Consider the following 22262-nt stretch of genomic DNA (forward strand, 5'->3'; position numbering starts at 1 on the left):
ATCACCTCGGTGCTTTGTGACCACCTAGAGGGGTGGGATAGGGAGGGTGGGAGGGAGGGAGACGCAAGAGGGCAGAGATATGGGGATATATGTGTATGTATAGCTGATTCACTTTGTTATACAGCAGAAACTAACACACCATTGTAAAGCAATTACACTCCAGTAAAGATGTTAAAAAAAAAAAAAAAGATCTGGTCCCAAAAGAAGTCTTTTGCTGGATGTGAGATGGATGAGGCTATGACAGTGGAAAAATGAAGTCTTTCCTGGCATTCTTTTCAAAGGAAATCAGGCTGTCCAAGGAAACCCAGCCCTTCCAGGAAACCCAGACGAGGCCTGGCTTCACTATGCCGCACTCTTAAGTTCCTGTTACTTTACACAAAGTACTCTACTACTTTCAAAAAAAATTGCCAAGCAGCACCCTTCCTACTGTACTTACACTTGCCTAACATACAAGGATGCAAAATTCTCCCCAAGGAGGCAGTAGTGCTTAATGGTCAAGACCATGCATTCTGGAACCAGGTTGCCTGTGTTTTAATTCCCAGTCAGGACATTTAATTGCTTAACCTCTCTGTGCCTCAGTGTCCTCATCACTAAACCAAGGATAACAATAGTATCTGATTCATAGGGTTAATGTAAGAATAATTCATATTAAACTCTCAGCCCAAGATACAAAACATTCTAAGCACTCAACAATGTTAGCAATTGGTATTGTGGGTGTTATAATTAGCACCATGGGTATGGCAGTGCTGCCAACTCACAAAAGCCCCCATCAAGCAACCAGATCTGTACCCCTGACAGTTCAGGGGGGCTATAGTACAAGAGCTTTAGCCAACCCTTGCATAGCTACAGACATCCCGAACCTGCTGACCCTCAATAAATCATACCATTCATACCAGGAATCCTGGTTCTTCACCCTGCTTGCGCTCTCTCGCTCTCTCTCTCTCTCTCTCTCTCTCTCTCTCTCAATCCAAGAGCCACCCCTCCCCCAGTCCTCCTGCCTATGCCAGCCGAAGCCACAGCCAGAGGAGCAGCAAACTGGAAATCCAGTTCCAAACAAACCATCAGGTGTTTCTTCCCTCCCAAGGACACAGCTGGACCTAATACCACGCCTGCCAGTAGGATGGGGTGGGATATCTGAATCCCTGGTCTGGTCTGTCCGCACAACTACCTGGAATGGGGAGTGGACAGGCAATAGGGGCTTCCCACCGAGAAGCAAGGGAAGCCTCCCAAGTTTGTGAAGGAACTCAGGCCCAACCCTACAATGAGCCTCTTAAAGGAAGGGGGGAGGTCTCAACCTGCTTTCAAAGGAAACAGTTATTTACAACTTTCTACTCACTTGCATCTGGGGGAGTTATAATAGGGAGATGGGGAAAGAGCCTGCACGGTATTCTCCTTCTTTCTCATTTCCAGCAATGAGAAGCAGCTGCAGAGAAAGAGTTAAAGGAGAAAGGAAGCTCCAGCCATTACCCCATCCCTGTGCCTAGGGCTGTCTGGGGGGTCATGACAGTGCTTTCTGCTCTGGCTAGGGGCCACTCGGTGGCTTTCTGCAGCAGCTGCCGGCCCCCCAAGCAATTTGCAAGGTCAATGCTGACCTGCTTCCAAAGAGGAACAAAACAATTCACAGACAATGAAGCAAATAGCGCATACACCACATCGCAACCCCCCTTCCTCAAATCAGGTTTTACCCCTGTGCCTCCCTGCCCAGATGCCGACTCTGGGTTTCCACCAGCACCACTGGGGAACCCAGGATAGCATCACAGCTGCAGAGCGTGTCTCGCCTCGCTGGCCAACCCAAGGAGACTCTCAGAACGGGGGGGGGTGGGGGGGGACGGGAGATGCTATCGGTAAAGGAGACCTGAGCTTGGGGGAGGGGGAAGTAGGGAAAGCTATGTTTCTTACCAAGCGCCACAGTCACTTCCCCGAAGCGGAGAGAAGAGAAGGATGAATGAACTGAAACAAGTTGGACGTTCAGCCCTCACAGAGCTCGGCTTCCTCTTCTCTTTCTCTGGGTCTCTCTCTCTTCTCTCTCTCTGGTTTGCTCGCTAGCTTGCGCGCGCTCACGCTCTCTCTCCCTCTCTCTCTCCCCCTCCCTCTCTCTCTCTCTCCCCCCCTCCCTTCCCTCTTCCCCTCCCCCTTTGCTGGTTTTGGAATCACCACTGCTTGGTGCTGAGCACGCGGCTGTGCTGGGGCTCAGAAAACAGCGCTGCAAAGGTTTGGATCTGTGGTTGTTTTAGGAAAGACTAAAGTAGTATTTTATTCTTTAAGGTATCCAGCAGAGAAATAGAGCGAAACTCGGAGAGAAGGGGAAGAGCAAAGGGAAGGGAAAGAGAGCAAAAGGGTAAGAGCGAGTAGGAGGATAAAGGAAGTATGGATTACCGTAGTTGACATGTGATGCTTACTAGCTAGCTGCTCCAAGACGGAAGATGAGTGGTCTGTCTCCCTTACATCCCTTTGGGCGCGCCTTCTTAGCCCAGGCTCCAAATAAAGGTTTGACAAATCTGTGTGTTCACATACATCTCTGAGGACGATAATGAGCTAAAAAAAATTCCATCAAAGAGGTTGCCATTGCCACTTCACTGAGAAGAAAGGGTTCAGCCACATTGATCTGCCAATGACCTAACTGCCACCCCCACCCCCAACTAAGTAGAAGAGTGTAGACCCAAAACAACTGTCAGCTGGAGCTTACCTCCAGGCAAAGCAGACAAGCAGCAGAATCACAATGCTTTCCTTTCAAAAACCTCTGAAGGGAATATAGGTGTATGTAAGTGTGTGAGTTTGCGCAAGGAGGAAGAAGAGAGGGAAGGAGATGAATTAACTCAAAGTATAAAAGAATTATATTCCCATTGGGGGAAAAACCTGGGTAAAGTATAGTAACAATGCAACAGGGGATAGAAAAAGACCTGGACTGAGAATAAAATAAAGGAACTTAGGTTTGAGTCCTGCCTCGGAAAATTACATGACTATTACCTTTGACAAGTCACTTCTTCAATCTGGCCCTCATTATCCTCAATGGTAAAATGAATGGCAATGGATGTACATGATCTTGAAAGACCCTTTCACACCTAACAATCTAGGCTCTAAGACAGGAAAATTCCAGGTGAAGGAGTTATCTGTGAAGAGTGAAATACAGACTACCAAATTTAAAAGGTTCTCCAAAGGTGAGTCCCCAAATGGGACCCCAGATCACACTGACACAACATTCCCTTTTGAGCATTTCAGGAGCAATATAAATAGGAACATATGTGTAAAGAGCTGCTCCTGACAAAGAATTCAGCTTCTACCTATATATAATGATTAGCATAAAAGTTTGCTTAATCAAACCCCTCATACTGTGGTTTTTCAGCCCATTTAGTCAGAGAATCAAAATGGTCCTTTAGGGCATCTGATTGAACATGTGTTTTATTATGTGTGTTAAGTGTACTGACCTCAATATGTATGTAGTGACTGGGACATGGAAGGCATTTAAAATTTTTCCCACGGTGTGCTATTTCTATCTAAACCACTATCCTGTTTGGTCCCCCCCCCAAAAAAAATCCTAATACTCTACTTCTGTTCATTGAGGCACACATGCTCCACTCTGACTATATGCATATACCCATATACTGAGTATATATAGAGATAGGGATCCATAGGCTCAGTCACTGACTGAGCTGGAAGGACCCATAAAGATAACCATCTCGTTCCTTTTTATGGCTGGGTAATATTCCATTGTATATATGTACCACATCTTCTTATCCATTCTTCTGTTGATGGACATTTGCATTGCTTCCATGTCCTGGCTATTGTAAATAGTGCTGCAATGAACATTGGGGTGCATGTATCTTTTTGAATTGTGCAATCTGAAGAGACGTGGATGGACCTAGAGACTGTCATACAAAGTGAAGTAAGTCAGAAAGAGAAAAACAAATATTGTATAATATCGCTTATATGTGGAATCTAGAAAAATGATACAGATGAACTTATTTGCAAAGCAGAAATAGAGACACAGATGTAGAGAACAGACGTATGGATACCAGGGGAGGAATGGGGGGTGGGATGAACTGGAAGATTGGGATTGACATATATACACTACTATGTATAAACTAGATAACTAATGAGAACCTACTGTAGAGCACAGGGAACTCTGCTCAGTGCTCTGTGGTGACCTAAATGGGAAGGAAATCCAAAAAAGAGGGGATATATGTATATGTATAGCTGATTCACTTTGCTGTACAGCAGAAACTAACACAACATTGTAAAGCAACTATACTGCAATAAAAAATAATAAAAAAAGATAACCATCTCATTTTGCAGAAAGAGAAGCTGGCCTGAAGAAAAAATATAGCTCACACAACGTCATAGTGAATTAGTGACAGAACCAAGACCCTCATCCAGACTGCTGACCCCAGGTACAGTATTTTTGTCTACCAAAGCAACATGTAAGTTATACATAAAGCAAGTGTATGTGGGCACATAACTATGCACACTCCTTCCTGCAGAGGCACGTATTTTTTTGTACATTTGTTTGCATAAATGCCCATTCGATCTGGATTAGCGAAATGGCAAAAGGAAATATTATGAACCGTCATACATTGCTGTATTATTTCATAGGGTTGCCATAACAAATTACCATAAATTTGTTGGCTTAAAACAACAGAAGTTTATTGTCTCATAATTCTGGAGGCCAGAAGTCTGACATTAAGGTGTTAGCAAGGCCTCACTTTCCCTAAAAGCTCTAGAGGAGAATCTTTCCTTGACTCTTCCAGCTTCTGGTGGCTCCTGGAATTCCTTGGCTTATAGAAGCATCACTCCAATCTCTGCCTCAGTCTTCAAACTGTCTTCTCCTCTGTCTCTGTGTGACCAAATTTCCCTGTTTTTTCCCTTATAAAGACACCAGTCATAGGATTTAGGTCCCAGCCTAAATCCAGGATGATTTCTTCTCAAGATATTTAACTAATTACTTCTGCAGAGACTACACATCCTAATAAGATCACATCCTTAGGTTCTGAGTGGACATGAATTTTGGGGAGACACTATTCAACCCACTACAGTGGCCAAGTTTTGCTTTTGGCAGATAAAGATACTAAACAAATAAACCATCTAGGGCACCATCATTTTTAAAAGAAAAGGTATTTTAACCCAAATAAGTTAGATGAAGATACTCTCATAACAAAAACTATAATTTAAGTCATACAATTTTAACTGTATTAATAGCTTAAAAATTAATAGCATTTTCATAAATGTTCTCAGTTCACTGCAAACCACAGAAAAATTTTACTAGGACCACTTCTGGTAGTGGTGGAGCAGTTTCTATGAAACCAATTCTGCTGCAGATAGCAATAATAAACTCTGGACAAAAAACAATAATCTGAATGCACTGGAAATTAATCATAAGTAGTCATAAATTGGAAGAGTTGACAATTGAAAGAAAGGAGCAATACTAAGTGAGTTTGCCCTTTTTACAAAATGTCTGCCTGAGGGCAGGCCCCAGGCCAAAGCAATAACTAAAATTCTAGAGAAACTACAAGTAGGTGTTGCAGCTGTTAAATGTTTAACAACTCGATCTCCAGGAAAAAATAAATAAAAGCCTGATTCGTAGTATTTCCCAATGTCCATACTGTAAATACTCCCACCCTGGCCAACTCTATCAACATGAATTTGAGAGGAGAGGTGCAGAGTTGGCTGTGACAAGCCAGTGATATTTGGCTACGTAACACGACTGCTCACAGTCCTTGTGGCTTGCAGAACCAGAAGACAGAGTTCAGGATGACAACTGAAGCTGGAAAACGATGAGAGAAATCCAATAATGGAGAGAACTACAGAGTGGGGGACCCCGATTCTGTGTATAAACTGCCCAAATCGCTGATGGAGCCATAAACGATACATGTGGTGACAGATTCCAAAGAGCCTAAATAAAGCTTAAAAAATTAAACAGAATTTTCAGTGCTGCCCACCACAAAGGAGAGTTTTGTGTTTCAGTTCAGCCACATTAATTGCCTACTAAAACAAACAAAAAAAGCAATACTCTATAGAGAAATGAAAGAAAGTATAGATATCCTATATATATCATTCACAAAATTTAGGGTATACTCCAAAATTGCTAGGAAAAAAAAGAAACAGGAAAATATAACCTATACTCAAGAGAAAAGGCAGTCAGTCAGTGGAGACCAGCCCTAAGATGCACCAGATGTTGAAATTAGCAGAAAAGGATTTTAAGTCATCTATCATAACTACACTAATGGAAATAAAGGAAAGCACACTTTTAATGAACAAATAGAAAATTATATCAGAGGTATAGAAACAATTAAAAAGAAACAACAGATGCCAATTCTAGAACTGAAAATTAAAAACCTAAAGTAAAGGTCATGGGGTGGACTTAATAGTAGATTGAAAATGAAAGAAGAGTAAATTAACTTGAAGGCAAATTAATAGATATTATTCAATCTGAAGTACACAGAAAAGATTGAAAAAGATTAATAGAGATCAGTGATCTGTTAGATAATATCAAAGTTCTAACATAAATGTAATTGGAGTCCCAGAAGGCAAAAAACAGAAGAAGAAGAAGGAAAAATATTTGAAAAATAATGCCTGAACTATTTCCAAATATAATTAAACATAAATTTACAGATTCAAGGAGCTCAGTGAACCCCAAGCAGAATACCCAGGTACATCATAGTCAAGCTACATGAAAACCAAATACTAAGGGAAAATCTTGAAAGAATCCAGAAAAAAATAACAGCCTGAAGAACAAAAATATAGTTGACCATTGACTTCTCATCAGAAAAAAAGGTATCTTTAAAGTGCTGAAATTAAAGAAAAAAAAATCTATCAATACATCCAGCAACATTGACTCTAAGCAAACTTTGAAAAGTTAAGGTGGACCTCCAATTTCCAGTTCTCCATGTAAGGAATTTGGTAGTCACCACTCCATCCTAACAGAAAGTAAACCTTGAACAAAATGAAAAAATAATACCTCTTGGATACATAAGAAAGGTGAGTACACAAGGCAAACTTCTGCCTCCAAGACTGGAGAGATGAGAGGCGAATACAAGGAGTTAAAGCTTACCACAGCAGAGACTCACTAGCTGAAACTGCGAGGGGATCCAATGCTGGGTTAATTGATGAATTGCTGGAGGCTAAGTGTGGACAAGTATGAGAATTAAAAATTCCAGGGGCACCCAGTAATAGGGGAGCCTCCACAATATTGTGAAATTTACCTCTAGGAACTTAATCATGTTCTCACAATAAATATTGGAGAAAAAGTCCCTCCTGCTTCCTCTACCAGGAGGAGGGGCAAAGGAACCATTTTGAAATACACCGGAGTACTCTGTTCTTAATAAGGCCTGCCCTTAGGAGGACGTAGTTAACCAGAGCCCAACCTTCTGGAGTATTATCAAAGCCTAACTGACCTGGGGAAAGGGAAATATCCAACTTTACTCATCTCTGTCTTTTGTGTGGAAAAAGAAAAATACCCAACTCCATCACACTCTAGCCATCCTGACACAACTAAGCGGGGTGAAAAATACTGAAAAGCATTTGTGAAGTTCACAGTGCAGAGACACAGGCTTACTAAAGGCTGAGACCTAATCATAGGAATGTATAATACTTCCCTTCCCCCCATATCTCACCACAGCAATTCTACAGGCCTATATGCAGCAGTTCCTTATACCCAGTATATCACATCCAACAATCAAGAAAAGATTATAAGGCATGCCAAAAGGCAAAAATCACAATTTGAAGAGACAGAGCAAGCATTACAAAGAGGCATGACAAAGATGTTGGAATTATCAGACCAGGAATTTAAAACAACTATGATTAATATGTAAGGGCTCTCAAGGATAAAGTAGCATGCAAGACCACATGGGCAATATAAGCAAAGAGATGGAAATCCTAAGAAAGAACCAAAAATAAGTGCTAGAGATCAAAAACATTGTAACAGAAGTGGAGAATGCCTTTGATGGACTTATTAGTAGACTGGACACAGATAAGAAAAAAAACTCTGAGCTAGAGGATATATCAACAGAAAATTTTGTCCAAAACTGAGAAGCAAAGACTTGAAAAAAGTAGAACAGAATATCCAAGGATCTGAGACAACTATAAAAATTGTAACATATGCATAATGGGAGTATCAGATGGAGAAGAAAGAGAGGAACCAAAGAAATATTTGAAACAATAATGACTGATAATTTCCCCAAAATATTGTCAGACACCAAACCGCAGATCTGGGAGTTCAGAGAACACCACACATGAAAAATGTTAAAAAACTGTACCTAGGCATATCATTTTCACACTACAGAAAATCAAAGATAAAGGAAAAAATCTTGCTTTAATTACAAGAGCTTTATAGTATAGTTTGAAATCAGGAAGTGTGGTGTCTCTGGCTTCGTTCTTCTTTCTCAGGATTGCTTTGGATATTCAGGGTCTTTTGTGTTTCCATGCAATTTTAGCATTGTTTTACTATTTTGTGAAAAATGTCATTGGAATTTTGGTAGGGATTGCATTGCATCCATGTATGGCTTTGGGTAGTATAGACATTTTTACAATATTAATTCTTCCCATCCATGAACAAAGGATATTTTTCCATTTGTTTGTGTCTTATTCAATTTCTTTGATCAAAGTCCTTTAGTTTTCATTGTACAGATCTTTCACTTCCTTGGTTAAGTTTATCCCTAAGTATATTACTGGTTTTGATGCTATTGTGAATAGGATAGTTTTCTTTATTTCTTTTTCAGATATTATGTTGTTAGTTTATGGAAATACAACTGATTTTTATATCCTGAAACTTTACTGAACTTTTTGATTAGTTCCAAAAGTTTTTTGGTTGAGTCTTTAGGACTTTCTATACCTAAGATTATATCATCTGCAAATAATGACAATTTGCTTCTTCTTTTCCTTTTTGGATGTTTTTTATTTCTTTGTCTTGCTTGATTGCTCTAGCTAGGACTTCTACCTAGTACTATGTTGAATAAGAGTGGTGAGAGTGGGCACCCTTGTCTTGTTCCTAATCTTAGAGAAAGCTTTTAATCTCTCATTGTTGAGTACGATGTTAGCTGTGGGTTTGTCATATATGACCTTTATTATGTTGAGGTACATTCCTTCTATACCCAATTTGTTGAGGATTTTTATCATGAAAGGATGCTGTATTTTGTAAAATGCTTTTCCTGTATCTATTGAGATGATCATATCATTTTTGCCTTTCATTCTATTAATGTGGTTTATCACAATTATTGATTTGTGTATGTTGAACCATCCTTGCAGCAGCCCAGGGATAAATCCCACTTGGTCATGGTGTGTGATCCTTTCATTGCACTGTTGAATTCAGTTTGCTAATATTTTGTTGAGAATTTTTGCATCTATCAATATATTTATCAGGGATATTGGTCTACAGTTTTTTTCCTTGTACTGTGCTTATCTGTCTGGCCTCATAAAATGAGTTTAGGAGTGTTCCCTCCTTTTCAATTTTTGCCCAGCCCCTGGCAAACACCAATCTACCCTCAGTTTCAATGAGTTCACTTTTTTAGATTCCACATATAAGTGAGGTCATACAGAATTTGTCTTTCTCTGCCTGATTATTTCACTGAGCATAATGACCTTACAGTTCATTCATGTTTTCATAAATATCAGGATTTCCTTCTTTTTTATGGCTTAGTAATATTCCATTGCATATATGCACCACATTTTCTTTATACATTCATTCGTCAGTGGACACTTAGGTTGTTTCCATGTCTTGGCTATTGTGAATAATGCTGCAATGGACATTAGGGTGCAGATATCTCTTGAAGTTACTAATGTCACTTCCTTCAAATATGTACCCAGAGATGGAACTGATGAATCATATGGTAGTTCTATTTTTAATTTTTTGAAGAACCTCCATACTGTTTACCATGATGGCTACACCAATTTACAGTCCCATCAACAGTGCACAACAGTTCCCTTTTCTCCACATTCTTGCCAAAACTGGTTATCTCTTGGTTTTTGATAATAGCCATTCTAACAAGTGTGAGCTGATATCTCATTGTAATTTTGATTGGCATTTCCCTAAAGATTTTTTTATGTTGAACACCTTCTCATGTACCTGTTAGCCATTTGTATGTCTTCTTTGTAAAAATGTCGATGCAGGTCCTTTGCCCATGATTAATTCGGTTATTTGTTTTGTTTTTACTATTGAGTACTATGAGCTTTTTTTAATGTTTTGGATTTTAACCCCTTATCAGATATATTATGGTTTGTAAATATTTTCTCCCATTCTGTAGGCTGCCTTATCATTGTGTTTATTGTTTCTTTTGCTGTGCAGAAGCTTTTTAGTTTGATGTGTTGCCATTTGTTGACTTCTGATTTGTTGTTTGTGCTTTGGTGTCATATCGAAAAAATTCATTGCCAACCCCAATGTCCAGGAGATTTTTCCCTCTGTTTTCTTCTAGAACTTTTATGGTTTCAGATCTTACATTTAAGATTTAATCCACTTCAAGTTAATGTTTATGAGTGGTGTAAGATAGGGGTCCAGTTTCACTCTTTTGCATGAAATATATGGTTTTCCAACACCATTTATTGAAAAGACTATCATTTTCCCATTGAGTATTCTTGGCTCTCTTGTCAAATATAAGTTGACCATATACGCATAGGTTTATGTCTGGGGCTCTCAGTTCTGTTTCATTGGTCTGTGTGTCTGTTTTTATGCCAGTACCATACTGATTTGATTACTATAGCTTTGTAATATAGTTTAAAATCAGGACGTGTGATGCCTCCATCTTTGACAGTCTTTCTCAGGATTGTTTTGGTGAATCAGAGACTTTGATGATTCCATACGGATTTTAGAATATTTTTCTATTTGTGTGAAAAATGCCATTAAAATTTTGATAAGGATTGCACTGAATCTATAGATAGCTTTGAGTCATATGGACATTTTAACAATATTAATTCTTCTGATCCATATATATGGGATATCTTTCCATTTATTTGTGTTTGTGTTTCTTCAATTTCTTTCATCAATGTCTTATTGTTTTCAATATATAAACCTTTCACCTCCTTGGTTAAATTTATTCCTAAGAATATTATTGTTTTTGATGCTATTGTGAATGGGATTGTTTTCTAAATTACTTTTTCAGATAGTTCATTTTTAGGGTTCAGAAATATAACTGATCTTTGTTGATTTTGTATCCTACAACTTTGCTTAATTCATTTATTAGTTCTAATAATTTTTTGTGGAAATTTTAGCATTTTCTATATATAAGATTATGTCATTTGCAAACAGAGAAAATTTAACTTCTTCCTTGCTGATTTGGATGCCTTTTATTTCTTTTTCTTGCCTAGTTGCTCTGGATAGGATTTCCAGTAAAATATTGAATAGGAGTGGTGAGAGTGGGCACACTTATCCCAATCTTAGAGAAAAAGCTTTCAATCTTTCACCATTGAGTATTATGTTAGCTGTGGGTCTCTCATACATGGATTTGATTATGTTAAGGTACATTCCTTCTACACCCAATTTATTGGGAGTTTTTATTGTAAAAGGATGTTGAATTATTTCAAGTGATTTTTCTGCATTTGTTGACATAATCATATGATTTTTACCCTTCATTTTATTAATGTGGTTATCACATTTATTGATTTGCATATGTTGAATCACCATTGCCTCCCAGGGATAAATCCAACTTGATCACAGTGTATGATCCTTTTAACGTGCTGTTGAATTAGGTTAGTATTTTGTTGAAATATTTGTATCTATATTAATCAGAGATATTGGATATAGTTTGCTTTTCTTGAAGTCTACTTATCTGGCAATGGCATCATGGTATTACTGGTCTAAAAATGTTTGGTGTGTTCCTTCCTCTTCAATTTTTTGGAAGAATTTTAGAAGCATTGCCCTTAATCCTTCTTCACATATTTGTTAAGATTCAGTGAATTAATACTCTATTCTCATTATTGTTCTGTTCCGATTTTCTATTTCTTCATGATTCAGTCTTGGTAGGTTGTATATTTCTAGGAATTTATCCATTTCTTCTATGTTATTCAATCTGTTGGTATCTAATTATTCATAACAGTATATCATGATACTTTGTATTTTTGTAGTATCAGTCGCAATGTTTACTGTCTCCTCTTTCATTTATAATTGTGTTTATTTGAGTCTCCTCCCCCCTTGTTTAATCTACATAAATATCTGTCAATTTTGTTTATCTTTTCAAAAAACTAACTCTTGGGTTTACTAATTTTTTTGGTCTCTATTGTTTTTATTTCTCTCTTTCTGGTCTCTATTGTTTTTATTTCTGCTCTAAATTTTATTATATCCTGCCTTATGCTAACTTTGGGTTTAGTTTGTTCATGACCTGTGCCCAGCGGCCCCAGGAGACTCTCTCTGCGTACATGATGCGCCTGGAAGGCCTGCTGCAGTCAGCCCTGGAGAAGGAGGCCATCCATCCGGCCGTGGCGGACCAGGTGCGCACCCAGCAGATGCTGATGCGGGCCCTGCTGAACGACACGCTCCAGAAGACGCTGAGGAGGATGCGGCTGATGAGGAGGCCTCCCGGCTTTGTGGGGATGCTGCGGCTCCTCGAGTTGACCGAGGCCTGGGAGGCCTACCGGGCTAGCAGGGAGCAGTTCCCAGGGGAAGAAGAGGCCCGTGTGGACGTCGGAGACCTGGCAGCAGCCGCCCAGGCCGCCCCGGCCCGTCAGGCCATCACCGCGGGCGCCGCTGCAGATGGCACCGAGGCCTCCCCGGCCGGTGAAGATGCCTCCACCCAGGCCGCCCTTTCCAAGGAAGGTAGCGCCGGGGACCACCCGGCGCCTGAAGAGGCCAGTGAGGCAGTTGCCGGCACTGCCGAGGCTGGCGAGGCGGGCCCTGAAGACCATGGTGCCTCCAGGGCAGCCCCTGGCCCTGGAGAGACCAGCAAGGCCTCCGCGGCCACTCAGGAAGATGGAAGTGCTCCCGGCCCTGCGGGCCTAGGTCCGGCAGGACCCTCACATGCCCCCGGAGTCCCCGTGCCTGGCCGGATGGGCAGCGCTTCCCCGGTGGGCCCAGGAGGTCCTGGCTGGGAGCCAGAGGGCCTCGCCCAGGCAGGAGGCCAGGAGGCCGAGGAGACCCCCGAGGAGGGGCTCCAGCATGTCCCAGAAGAGCCGGGAAATGAGGACGGGGCTGCAGAGCTGAGCCCCCCGGGGTCGTCCTCGGGCCAGTAGGCTCAGCAGGCCCCGCGGCCCCCAGGCTTGGAGGCAGGGGGAGGCCAGCCCTGGCAGCCTCCTGGCCCCATGTTAGGGGCCACTCAAGGTGCCTGGGCCTCCCTCCCGAGAGGGGTCCCCTGTTCGTCATCCCCTGGGCAGGCTGCTCCCTGTACTGGCAAGCCCCGATGTGTCCCTGTAGGCCCCAGAGCGACCCAGGTGTCAAGGAACCCCCCCAGCCCCCGCTCCCCTCCCCCCGACACACACACCCTAGCCATCGTCCCCCCGCAGAGCCCTGAGGTGCGCCCCGTGCCGGCCAAGGCTCTGGTCTGTGTGGGCCAGTGTCGTGAGCTCAACGTGTGCTTTCTGGGCGTAGATTCAGGCCCGGCGCTGCCTGTTGTTGTGGAAATGTGCGTGTGTTCTCCTCTGAGCAGTTCCCCCCACCCCGGCCCGGCACGGAGACCCCGAGCCCAGTCCCAGGAGCCGGTGGGGAGGACGGGATGGACGAGGTCACAGCAAGCGTCCACCCCAGGACCTGGGAGCCCACCCTGGGACCTTGGGAAGGAAGACCTGGACCGGGGCTGCAGGAGAGCTGCGGGAGACCCCCCGCGGCCTGTGCTCTGCTGGGCCACCCCACTGTTCCTCGGAACTCCACATCTTCAGCTCAGTGGCACGTGCCCTGCTGTGGGACTGTCCTGTGCCCACCATAAGGCAGGGCCAGGCCCTGGGCATGTGAGCCACAGGGGGAGGGGCTGCCTTGGGGGGGTGCAGGCATTGCCAGCACCCATCGTCCTGGTGAGAGGCCACCCGTGGGGTCTCTTCTTGACTGTTCACTCGATGCCAGTCCCTGGAAGCCAGCTGTTGTAGTGTACTACTGTACTTTTCAAGGTACTGTACTGTAAGATTTTAAATGTTTTCTTCTTTTTTTTGTGTTTGTTAGTTTTTTATGTATTATTTGTGTGAAAAGTATTATAAACCTATTACAGTACTGTACTGTATAGCCAACTGTTTTAGTTGGGTATCTAAGACTTATGAACAAATTGGACTTATGAACATGCTCTCGGAATTGAACTTGCTCATATGTAGCGGAATTACCGTATTATAGATTTGTCCATAGAATATATTACACCAAGAATGAACCCTAATGTAAACTATGGACTTTGGATGATGATGATATGTTCATGTAGGCTCATCAATTGTAATAAATACACCACTCTGGTGGGGGACGTTGATAATAGGAGAGGCTATGCAAGACTGGGTGTAGAGTGCATATGGGAAATCTCCTTACCTCCTCTACTCAATTTTACTGTGAACCTAGAAATGTTCTAAAATAATAAAGTGTATTAAAAATAATAAAATAAAAAACACTAGATATGCAAAGAGTTAAGGTGATATGGCATATTACCTCAAGAGAAAATATTAAAAAGGAGATGCAGAGAGACAGATGATCTGGATATTGAAATCATCAGAAAATTAGTTTAAAATTAGCTGTGATTAACATTTTAAAAGAAATAGAGGAAAAGATATGAAAACAATCAAGAAATTCTATAGAGAATTTTAATTAATTAATATAAGAATCAATTGGCTATCCTAGAAGGGAAAAACTAAGAATTCAGTGCATGGGTTTAACAGGATGATTGATGCAAAAGAACAGGATTATATAACTCGAAACTAAATTAACAGAAAATACTAAAACTGAAGCACAAAAATGAATTGGAAAAAAACCATACAGAGAATAAGAGACGTAGGACACAGTCAAGATATAACATACATGTAATGGGAGAAGAGAAAGAATGGGGTAGAAGCAACATTCAGACAACATCCAAAAAGTTTACAAAACTAAGGAAAGACATAAACCCACAGAATCAAGAACCTTAGTGAACAGGATAAGCAGGATAAACAAAAAGAAATCCACACCTAGGCACATCATAGTCAAGGTGTTAAAAACCAAAGAGGCAGAGAAAATCTTTAAGCAGCCAGAAAAATAAAAGACACTACATTCAAGGGAACAATATTGAAATGAAGGCAGACTTCTCAAAAGAAACAACACAAGTCAGAAGGCAATGTTATGACATTTTTAAAGTGCTAAAGTAAAAATAAACACACAGAACTACCAACATAGAATTATATATCCAAAGAAAATATTCTTCAACAATGTGGGTGACATAAAGAGTGTTTCAGATAAACAAAGACTGAAGGAATTCCTCACCAGCAGACCAACACTATAAGAAAAAAAGCAAAGACAATTATTCAGGAAAAAGGAAAATGATCCCAGACAGAAACATGGTAAATATAAGTGAATATTTACAATAATTGTAATATTTTATAGAGTTTAAATTATATGTAAAGTTAAAATGCTTGACAGAAATAATGCAAAAGCTGAGAAATGGATGAATGGAGTTTAAAGGTTCTAGCAGCATCAGACAAGTGGTACAAATAATTTCTATTAAACGGTGATAAGTCAGAGATTCCTGCTACACTTTCTAAGGTAATTACTAAAAGAAGAAGATATAACTGAGAAGATGGTATAACTGAAGTTATTAGAGGGAAATATACAAAATTAAAATGTTGATTAATCTAAAAGGAGGCAAGAATGAAGGAAAAAAGGAATATAAAAAAAGACTCAAATAGAAAATGTATCAATAGGTGGTAAATATACTCTAAATCAAATTATGTGAGCAATTAACTATAAATAAACCAAATATTCCCAAGTAAAACACTAAGATTGTCAGATTGGATTTTAGAAAGCCCAAATATAAGCAAGTTACAAGAGGTGAACTTTAAATGTTAAGATGCCAAAAAATTGAATATAAAAGGACAAAAATGATATACCATGAAATAATTGACCAAAAATACCTTGTATTATTATATTAGTATCAGAAAAAGTAAGCAGCAGTACTAGAGATAAAGAGATATATTTCAAAATTATAAAGGGGATCAATCAAAGATGATGACATTGTAGTCCTCTATGAGAGGTGTCAAACAATTTGTGGGCATCTTTCATCTACCTCATGACCCAATTAAGATACCAGCAGAGATTTTTGCAGAAATTGACAAGTTGATTCTAAATTCATATATTAATGCAAAGGGCTAAAATAGCCAAAAGCAATCATGAAGAAAAAGAACAAATCTGGAGGACTTACACTACTATGTATCACGCTATGGTTAGTAAGACACTGTGATATTGGTGCAAGGATATACTATTTGGAATGACCATGTGTATAATGAAAAAAAGTAAAGTGTTCAGGCATATAGTATCACATGATGTTTTTATTAAGGTGATATTGCAGTGCAGAGGTGAAAGTATAGTCTTTCAACTGCAATTATATCCCAAACATACCATATGAATTGCAAATGAATTGCAGTTTTATGCTAAAAATAAAACAATAAATCTTTTATATGTTTCAGGTGTACAGCAATATAGTTTGATATCTGTATACACTACAGAGTGATTACCACAACAAAGCTAGTTGCCATCCATCCCCAGTACAGTTGACTCCCTTCACCCATTTCACCCACCCCCCCCAACCCCCTTCCCCTCTGGTAACCGCTAATCTGTTCTCTGTATCTATGAGTTTGTTTTGTTTTATTTTGTTTGTTCATTTGTCTTTTTTTTTGTATTCCACATATGAGTGAAATAATACAGTGCTTGTCTTTCTCCATCTCATTTATTTCACTTAGCATAATACCTCCAAGGTCCATCCATGTTGTTGCAAGTGACAGGATTTCATTCTTTTTGTATGAATGAGTAGTATTCCATTTTGTGTGTGTATGTGTGCATATATATATATATATATATATATATATATATATATATATATATACATAACAATCTTTTATAGAAAAATACCACTAAGGAAAAATCTCCTTGTGACTTCGGTATAGGAAAATATTTTTTAAACAGAACAGAAAAAGCACTAACGATGAAAGAAAAAAATTGATAACTTAGGCCACATTAAAATTAAGATCTGTTCATCAAAACACATGAATAAAAAATGAAAAAGCAATCCACAGGACGGGAGATGACATTTGAAATACACATATCTGGCAAACAACTTATATCAAGAAAATACAAAGGACTCCTACAAAACAATAAGAAAAAGACAACCCATCTAGAAAAAATAGGCAAATGACTTGAACAGAACTCCACCAAAAAAGGATATTCAAATATCCAATATATTTGAAAAGGTGTTCAAATTCATTCTCATCAGGGAGAAGCAAATAAGCAAATTAAAAGCATAAAGAGATACCACTACATCCCCACTTGAATGGTTAAAATGTAAATGAAAAATATAAAATACCCAATATTGGCAAAAATGTGTAACAATTGTATGCTGGTAAATGTTTAACAACTGGGTTTCTAAAAAAATAAATAGAAGCCACGATTTTTGTAGTTTCTACTCTCAACAGTGTACATACTACAACCACAGCCAATTTCAATCAACCATCCTGAGGTCACTGAACACACAGTTGGGAAGAGACACTCACAATTGGCTCTTGAAAGACAGTATGGCCTGCCTCCAGAACACCACTGATGTGGAGCAACAATAATTCTCACATACTGCTGGTGGGAGCACAAATTAATACAGTTTGGAAAACCCTTTGGCAATTTCTTCTAAAAGTTTAAGATATGCATACCCATATTACACAGCAATTCTACTCTAGAGTATATACTCAACAGAAATGCATATATATCTTCACCAAAAGACATATTCAAGAATTCTCACAGAAGTATTATATGTAAGAGCCAAACAATTTGGATACTACCCAAATCCGTATCAACAGTTTCAAGGATAAACAAATTGTAATTTAGTGACATCATGATATACTATAGATCAGCAGTCAACAAATTGTGGCCCACAGGACAAATTTGGCCATCCCACTGTTGTTATAGCCTCTGAGCTAAGAATGTTACATTTTTAAATGATTACATCTTAAATAGTTATATAATTACCTACATAATGTAATCAATTTTGCCTCTTGGCCCACAAGTATTAAGCTATTTGCTACCTGGCCCTTTAAGAAAAAGTTTGCTGACCCCTGCTATAAATCAATGAGAGTGAATAATTTACAGCGGTGATCTCTGGACCAGCAGCAGCAGCAGCAACAACTTGTTAGAAATGCAAACTCCTGCGAACCACCCCAGATATATTGAATCAAACTCTGGGGCTGTGACCCAGCAATGCATGTTTTAACTAGCCCTCCTGGTAATTCTGATGCATGTTACAGTTCAAGAACCACTGATCTACAACCCTAAAAACATGAATGAATATCACAAGCATAATGTTGAGTGTAAGAACACAGATACAGTGAAGAACATACTATAAGATTCCATTTAAATAAACTTCAAAAACAGGTAATGTTATTAAAAAATCAGAACAGTGGCTACTCATGGAAAGTGATGAGCTGGTGGTTGGGAGCACATGGTGGGATTTTGGAGTACTTGTAATGTTTCTTTATGTGGTTGAAGCTTACCTGCAATTTCCATGAATTTGTGAAAGCTCTTGGACATATACATATATGGTATGTGTAAGGTGACCAACTGGTCTGATTTCCTTGGACTAAGGGAGTCTGTGGAATGTAGAACTTTCAATGCTAAAAGTGGGACAGTCCCAGGAAAATGGTGAGAGTCCTAGGAAAACTGGGGCAAGTTGGTCACCTTAGATAGTTACATATGTATGTGTACATTACATTCCATACATTGTCTCAAATCAAGTATCTATAAATAAACCCAACAGAAGATGTTGTAGACCATTACAAAAAATGTAAAAGACTGAGAGACATAAAATAAGACTTAAGTAAATTCAAGTATATACCATATTCATGAATTAAAGGATTCAATATTGTAATGATGTCCATTTTCTCAAAACTGATAGATTCAATGCAATACTAATCAAAATCCAAACTTTATTTTTGGTATTTTGTTTTATTTTGATGCAACTATACAGATTGATTCTAAAATTTATTCAGAATTGAAAAAGGGCAAAAATAGCCTTTCACGTACCTGTTGGCCATTTGTCTGACTTGTGTGGAAAAATATCTATCGGGTCCTTTGCCCATTTTTAACTTGGATTATTTGGTTTCTTACTATTGACTTGTACAAGTTTAATACAGATTTTGGATGTTAACTCCATATAAGATGTGTGGTCTGCAAACATATTCTCCCATTCCATGTGTTGATTTTTTGTTTTGTTGATGGTTTCCTTTGCAGGGCAGGAGCTTTTTAATTTGATGTAGTCACACTTGTTTATTTCTGCCTTTGTTGTCTTTACTTCTGGTGTCAAATCGAAAAAAAATCAATAACTTCCCCCAACCACAATTTTCTTACTCACAATAGTAATGAAAACAGAAATAATAGTGAAACTATTATTGTGGGGTTTTTTATGTGTCAGGCATTGCTTTAATTACTTTACATGTATTATGTCATAATCCTTATGAAAACATATTCTGTGATTATTATTTATCCACATTTTACAAATGACTAAACTGAAGCATAAAGAGGTTATATAATTCGCTCAAGATCAAAAAAGTATTTTTGGGTATGTGGTTCATACCTAGGCCTGTCTGTCTCCAAAGCTGAGGTCCTTTTGCTCAATATTTTGTGTGCAAGATTCAGATTGCTGTATATTTTATACTTTTACAAATACTATGATTGTGGTTGGACAAAAACATTCATAATCAAGTTGGTCTGTCTAAAGTCAAGTAGGTCCTTGGTCATACTCAACAATCCTACCACATTTCTTTTCCATACATTTTCCCACTCTCCTAGAAGACTATTTCCCACTTCCTCTTTACTGAAACCACCAAACTCCCTCTCAAATGACCTTTCTTCCTATGTCACTGAGAAAAGATAGGCTATCAGAAGAAAACATCTAACAAGCTTACCACATCTACTCACCCACCAACATTATGCCTATATATTATGCCTTTTTCCCACTACTGTAGATAAACTATCCCTGCTCCTACCCCTCCACTTGTGCCCTGGTTGCCATCTATGTCCCCTCTCTTGCACATCATCACTTCTCCCTCTTCGCTGGATCATCCTCATCACTACTCTGTAATATATAGCATCTGTAAAAACCTTTTTCTTAACCCCACATCTCTTCTCAGCTACAACCCCATTTCTTTGTCCCCCTTTAGAGTATAAAACCCCTCAAAAGAGTTGTCTGAACTTACTACCCCAGATTTTTCACCCTCTGTTCTCTCTTGAATCCACTACAATTTACCACCACTCCACTGATGCTTTTATAGAGCATACCACTTATGCTTTATACCACCTTTGCCAAATTCTTTGCCAAATCCAAATCCTATAAACAATTAACATGACTTTTAAGCTACATTTGATATGTGATCGCTCACTCCTTCTTGGAACATTTGTTATATTTGATTCTAGGATACCATACCCTCCCCTCTTATTTTTCTCCTATGCTCTGGATGTTCATTATTAATCTCCTTTGCTAGCCACTCTTCACCTCTATGTCTCCAATGTTGGAAAGTCCTAGGGCTTGGTGCTTAAATCTTTTCTCTTCTCTCTGTACTCATTCCTTAACTGATCTCCTCTCGTCTCTTCATTTTAAATAGTTTTATATGCTTATGACTCCAGAATTTATATTTCTAGACGAGATAACTTCCCTAAAGTGCACCTCAAACTTAATATATCCAAAACCAAAGTCCAGATTTTCACTTCTAAACCTGTTCTTCCTACAGTCTTCATAATCTCAATAAATGGCAACTACAACTTTCCCATTATGGATGCCACAAAGAACTTGAGAGTTAACTTCATTCTTTTTCTCACCTCCTACTTTCAATCCATCAGTAAATCCTGTTGACTCTACTTTCAAAGAACATTCATAATCTGACCACATCTCATCACATCTGTTTCCACTGCTACCAGTCTAGTTCTGGCCACCATCATCTTTAGCCTGGCCTATTGTAACAGCCTCACAGATTCCTGCTTCCACTTTTGAATCCCCTACTGCCTATTCTTCACTCTGCAACCAGAGTGAAACTTTTAAAACATATATAATTCTATGTCACTCATCTATTCAAAATTATCCAAAAGCCTGCCAATTCACTCAGAGTAAAAGCCAAAGTCTTCATAACGGCCTGCAAAACCCTCAATAACTTTTTAAACTTTATCTTCTACTACTCTCCTTTTTCATCATTTCACTCCTTATTATTCTCAAATACATCAGGTATGCCCCACCTCTTCCTGCAACACTCTCTGCCAGGTCATGGCTCCCTACCTTCTTTCAGGTCTCTGCTCAAATGTAACTTCAGTAGAATGGACTTCACATCTGGCCAACTCTATCTTTTATTTTCTGTCTTCACACCATAATCTTCATGAGGGCAAACCGTTTGCCTGATTTTTTTATCCTGGTTTGTCCCCAGAAAGTAGAATAGCTCCTGACATATAAAAATTTCCCAATAAATACTTATTGAAAGAATACATGAACAAATGAAGAATAATCTGTTTCCTCTCCCCTCCCCTCAAATAAAAGATTCTAATAAACAGTAATAAAAATAATGAAAGATAAATCAGGAACGTGGGATTAACATTCACACACTACTATATAAAACAGATAATCAACAAGGGCCTACTGTATAGCACAGGGAACTCTACTCAATATTCTGTAATGACCTATATGGGAAAAGAATCTGAAAAAGAATGGGTATATGTATATGTATAACTGAATCACTTTGCAGTACACCTCAAACTAACACAACATTGTAAATCAACTATACTCCACTATAAAATAATTTTTTTAAAAAAATGAAAGAATAGATGGTCTGTTTACCCAGTTTTCAAAGGAATTCTGATGAGATATGTAATTCAGAAATGAATTAGTTTCCTATTGCTGCTCTAACAAATTACTACAAACCTAGTGGCTTAAAGTAACACAAATTTCTTTTCTTACAATTCTAGAGGTCAGAAGTCTAAAATTGGTTGGCAGGTCTACCTTTCTACTGGAGGCTCTAAGCAAGAATCTATTCTTTGCTTTTTCCAGCTTTTTCCTAGTGGCTGCCCTCAATCCTTGTCTCATGGCCCCATTCCTCCATCTTCAAAGCAGCAGCATAATATCTTCAAGCTCGCTCTCTCTCTCTCTCTCTCTCTCTCTCTCTCTCTCTCTCTCTCT

The 22262-nt window shown here is 39.2% G+C and overlaps 2 protein-coding genes across 2 annotated transcripts in view; one reads left to right on the top strand and one right to left on the bottom strand.

Moving 5' to 3' along the window:
- Nucleotides 1–1951, bottom strand: part of GABRA3 (gamma-aminobutyric acid type A receptor subunit alpha3) — a 268649-nt gene extending 266698 nt beyond the window's left edge. The window contains exon 1 of the mRNA XM_024116769.3: nucleotides 1900–1951. The gene's annotated coding sequence lies outside the window, so the exon portion shown is untranslated. The remainder of the gene's footprint in view (nucleotides 1–1899) is intronic.
- A 10343-nt stretch (nucleotides 1952–12294) lies between these two features.
- Nucleotides 12295–13146, top strand: LOC129391725 (paraneoplastic antigen Ma6F-like). Its single transcript, XM_055081769.1, has one exon. It carries the CDS (start codon nucleotides 12295–12297, stop codon nucleotides 13144–13146), a length of 852 nt encoding a protein of 283 aa, XP_054937744.1.
- Nucleotides 13147–22262: the final 9116 nt, after the last annotated feature.

The sequence above is a fragment of the Physeter macrocephalus genome, chromosome 21 (assembly GCF_002837175.3).
Source record: "Physeter macrocephalus isolate SW-GA chromosome 21, ASM283717v5, whole genome shotgun sequence".
NCBI lineage: Eukaryota > Metazoa > Chordata > Mammalia > Artiodactyla > Physeteridae > Physeter > Physeter macrocephalus.

Coding starts and splice junctions, on each gene's coding strand:
- LOC129391725 (XM_055081769.1), top strand. CDS start 12,295: ATGACCTGTGCCCAGCGGCCCCAGGAGACTCTCTCTGCGTACATGATG.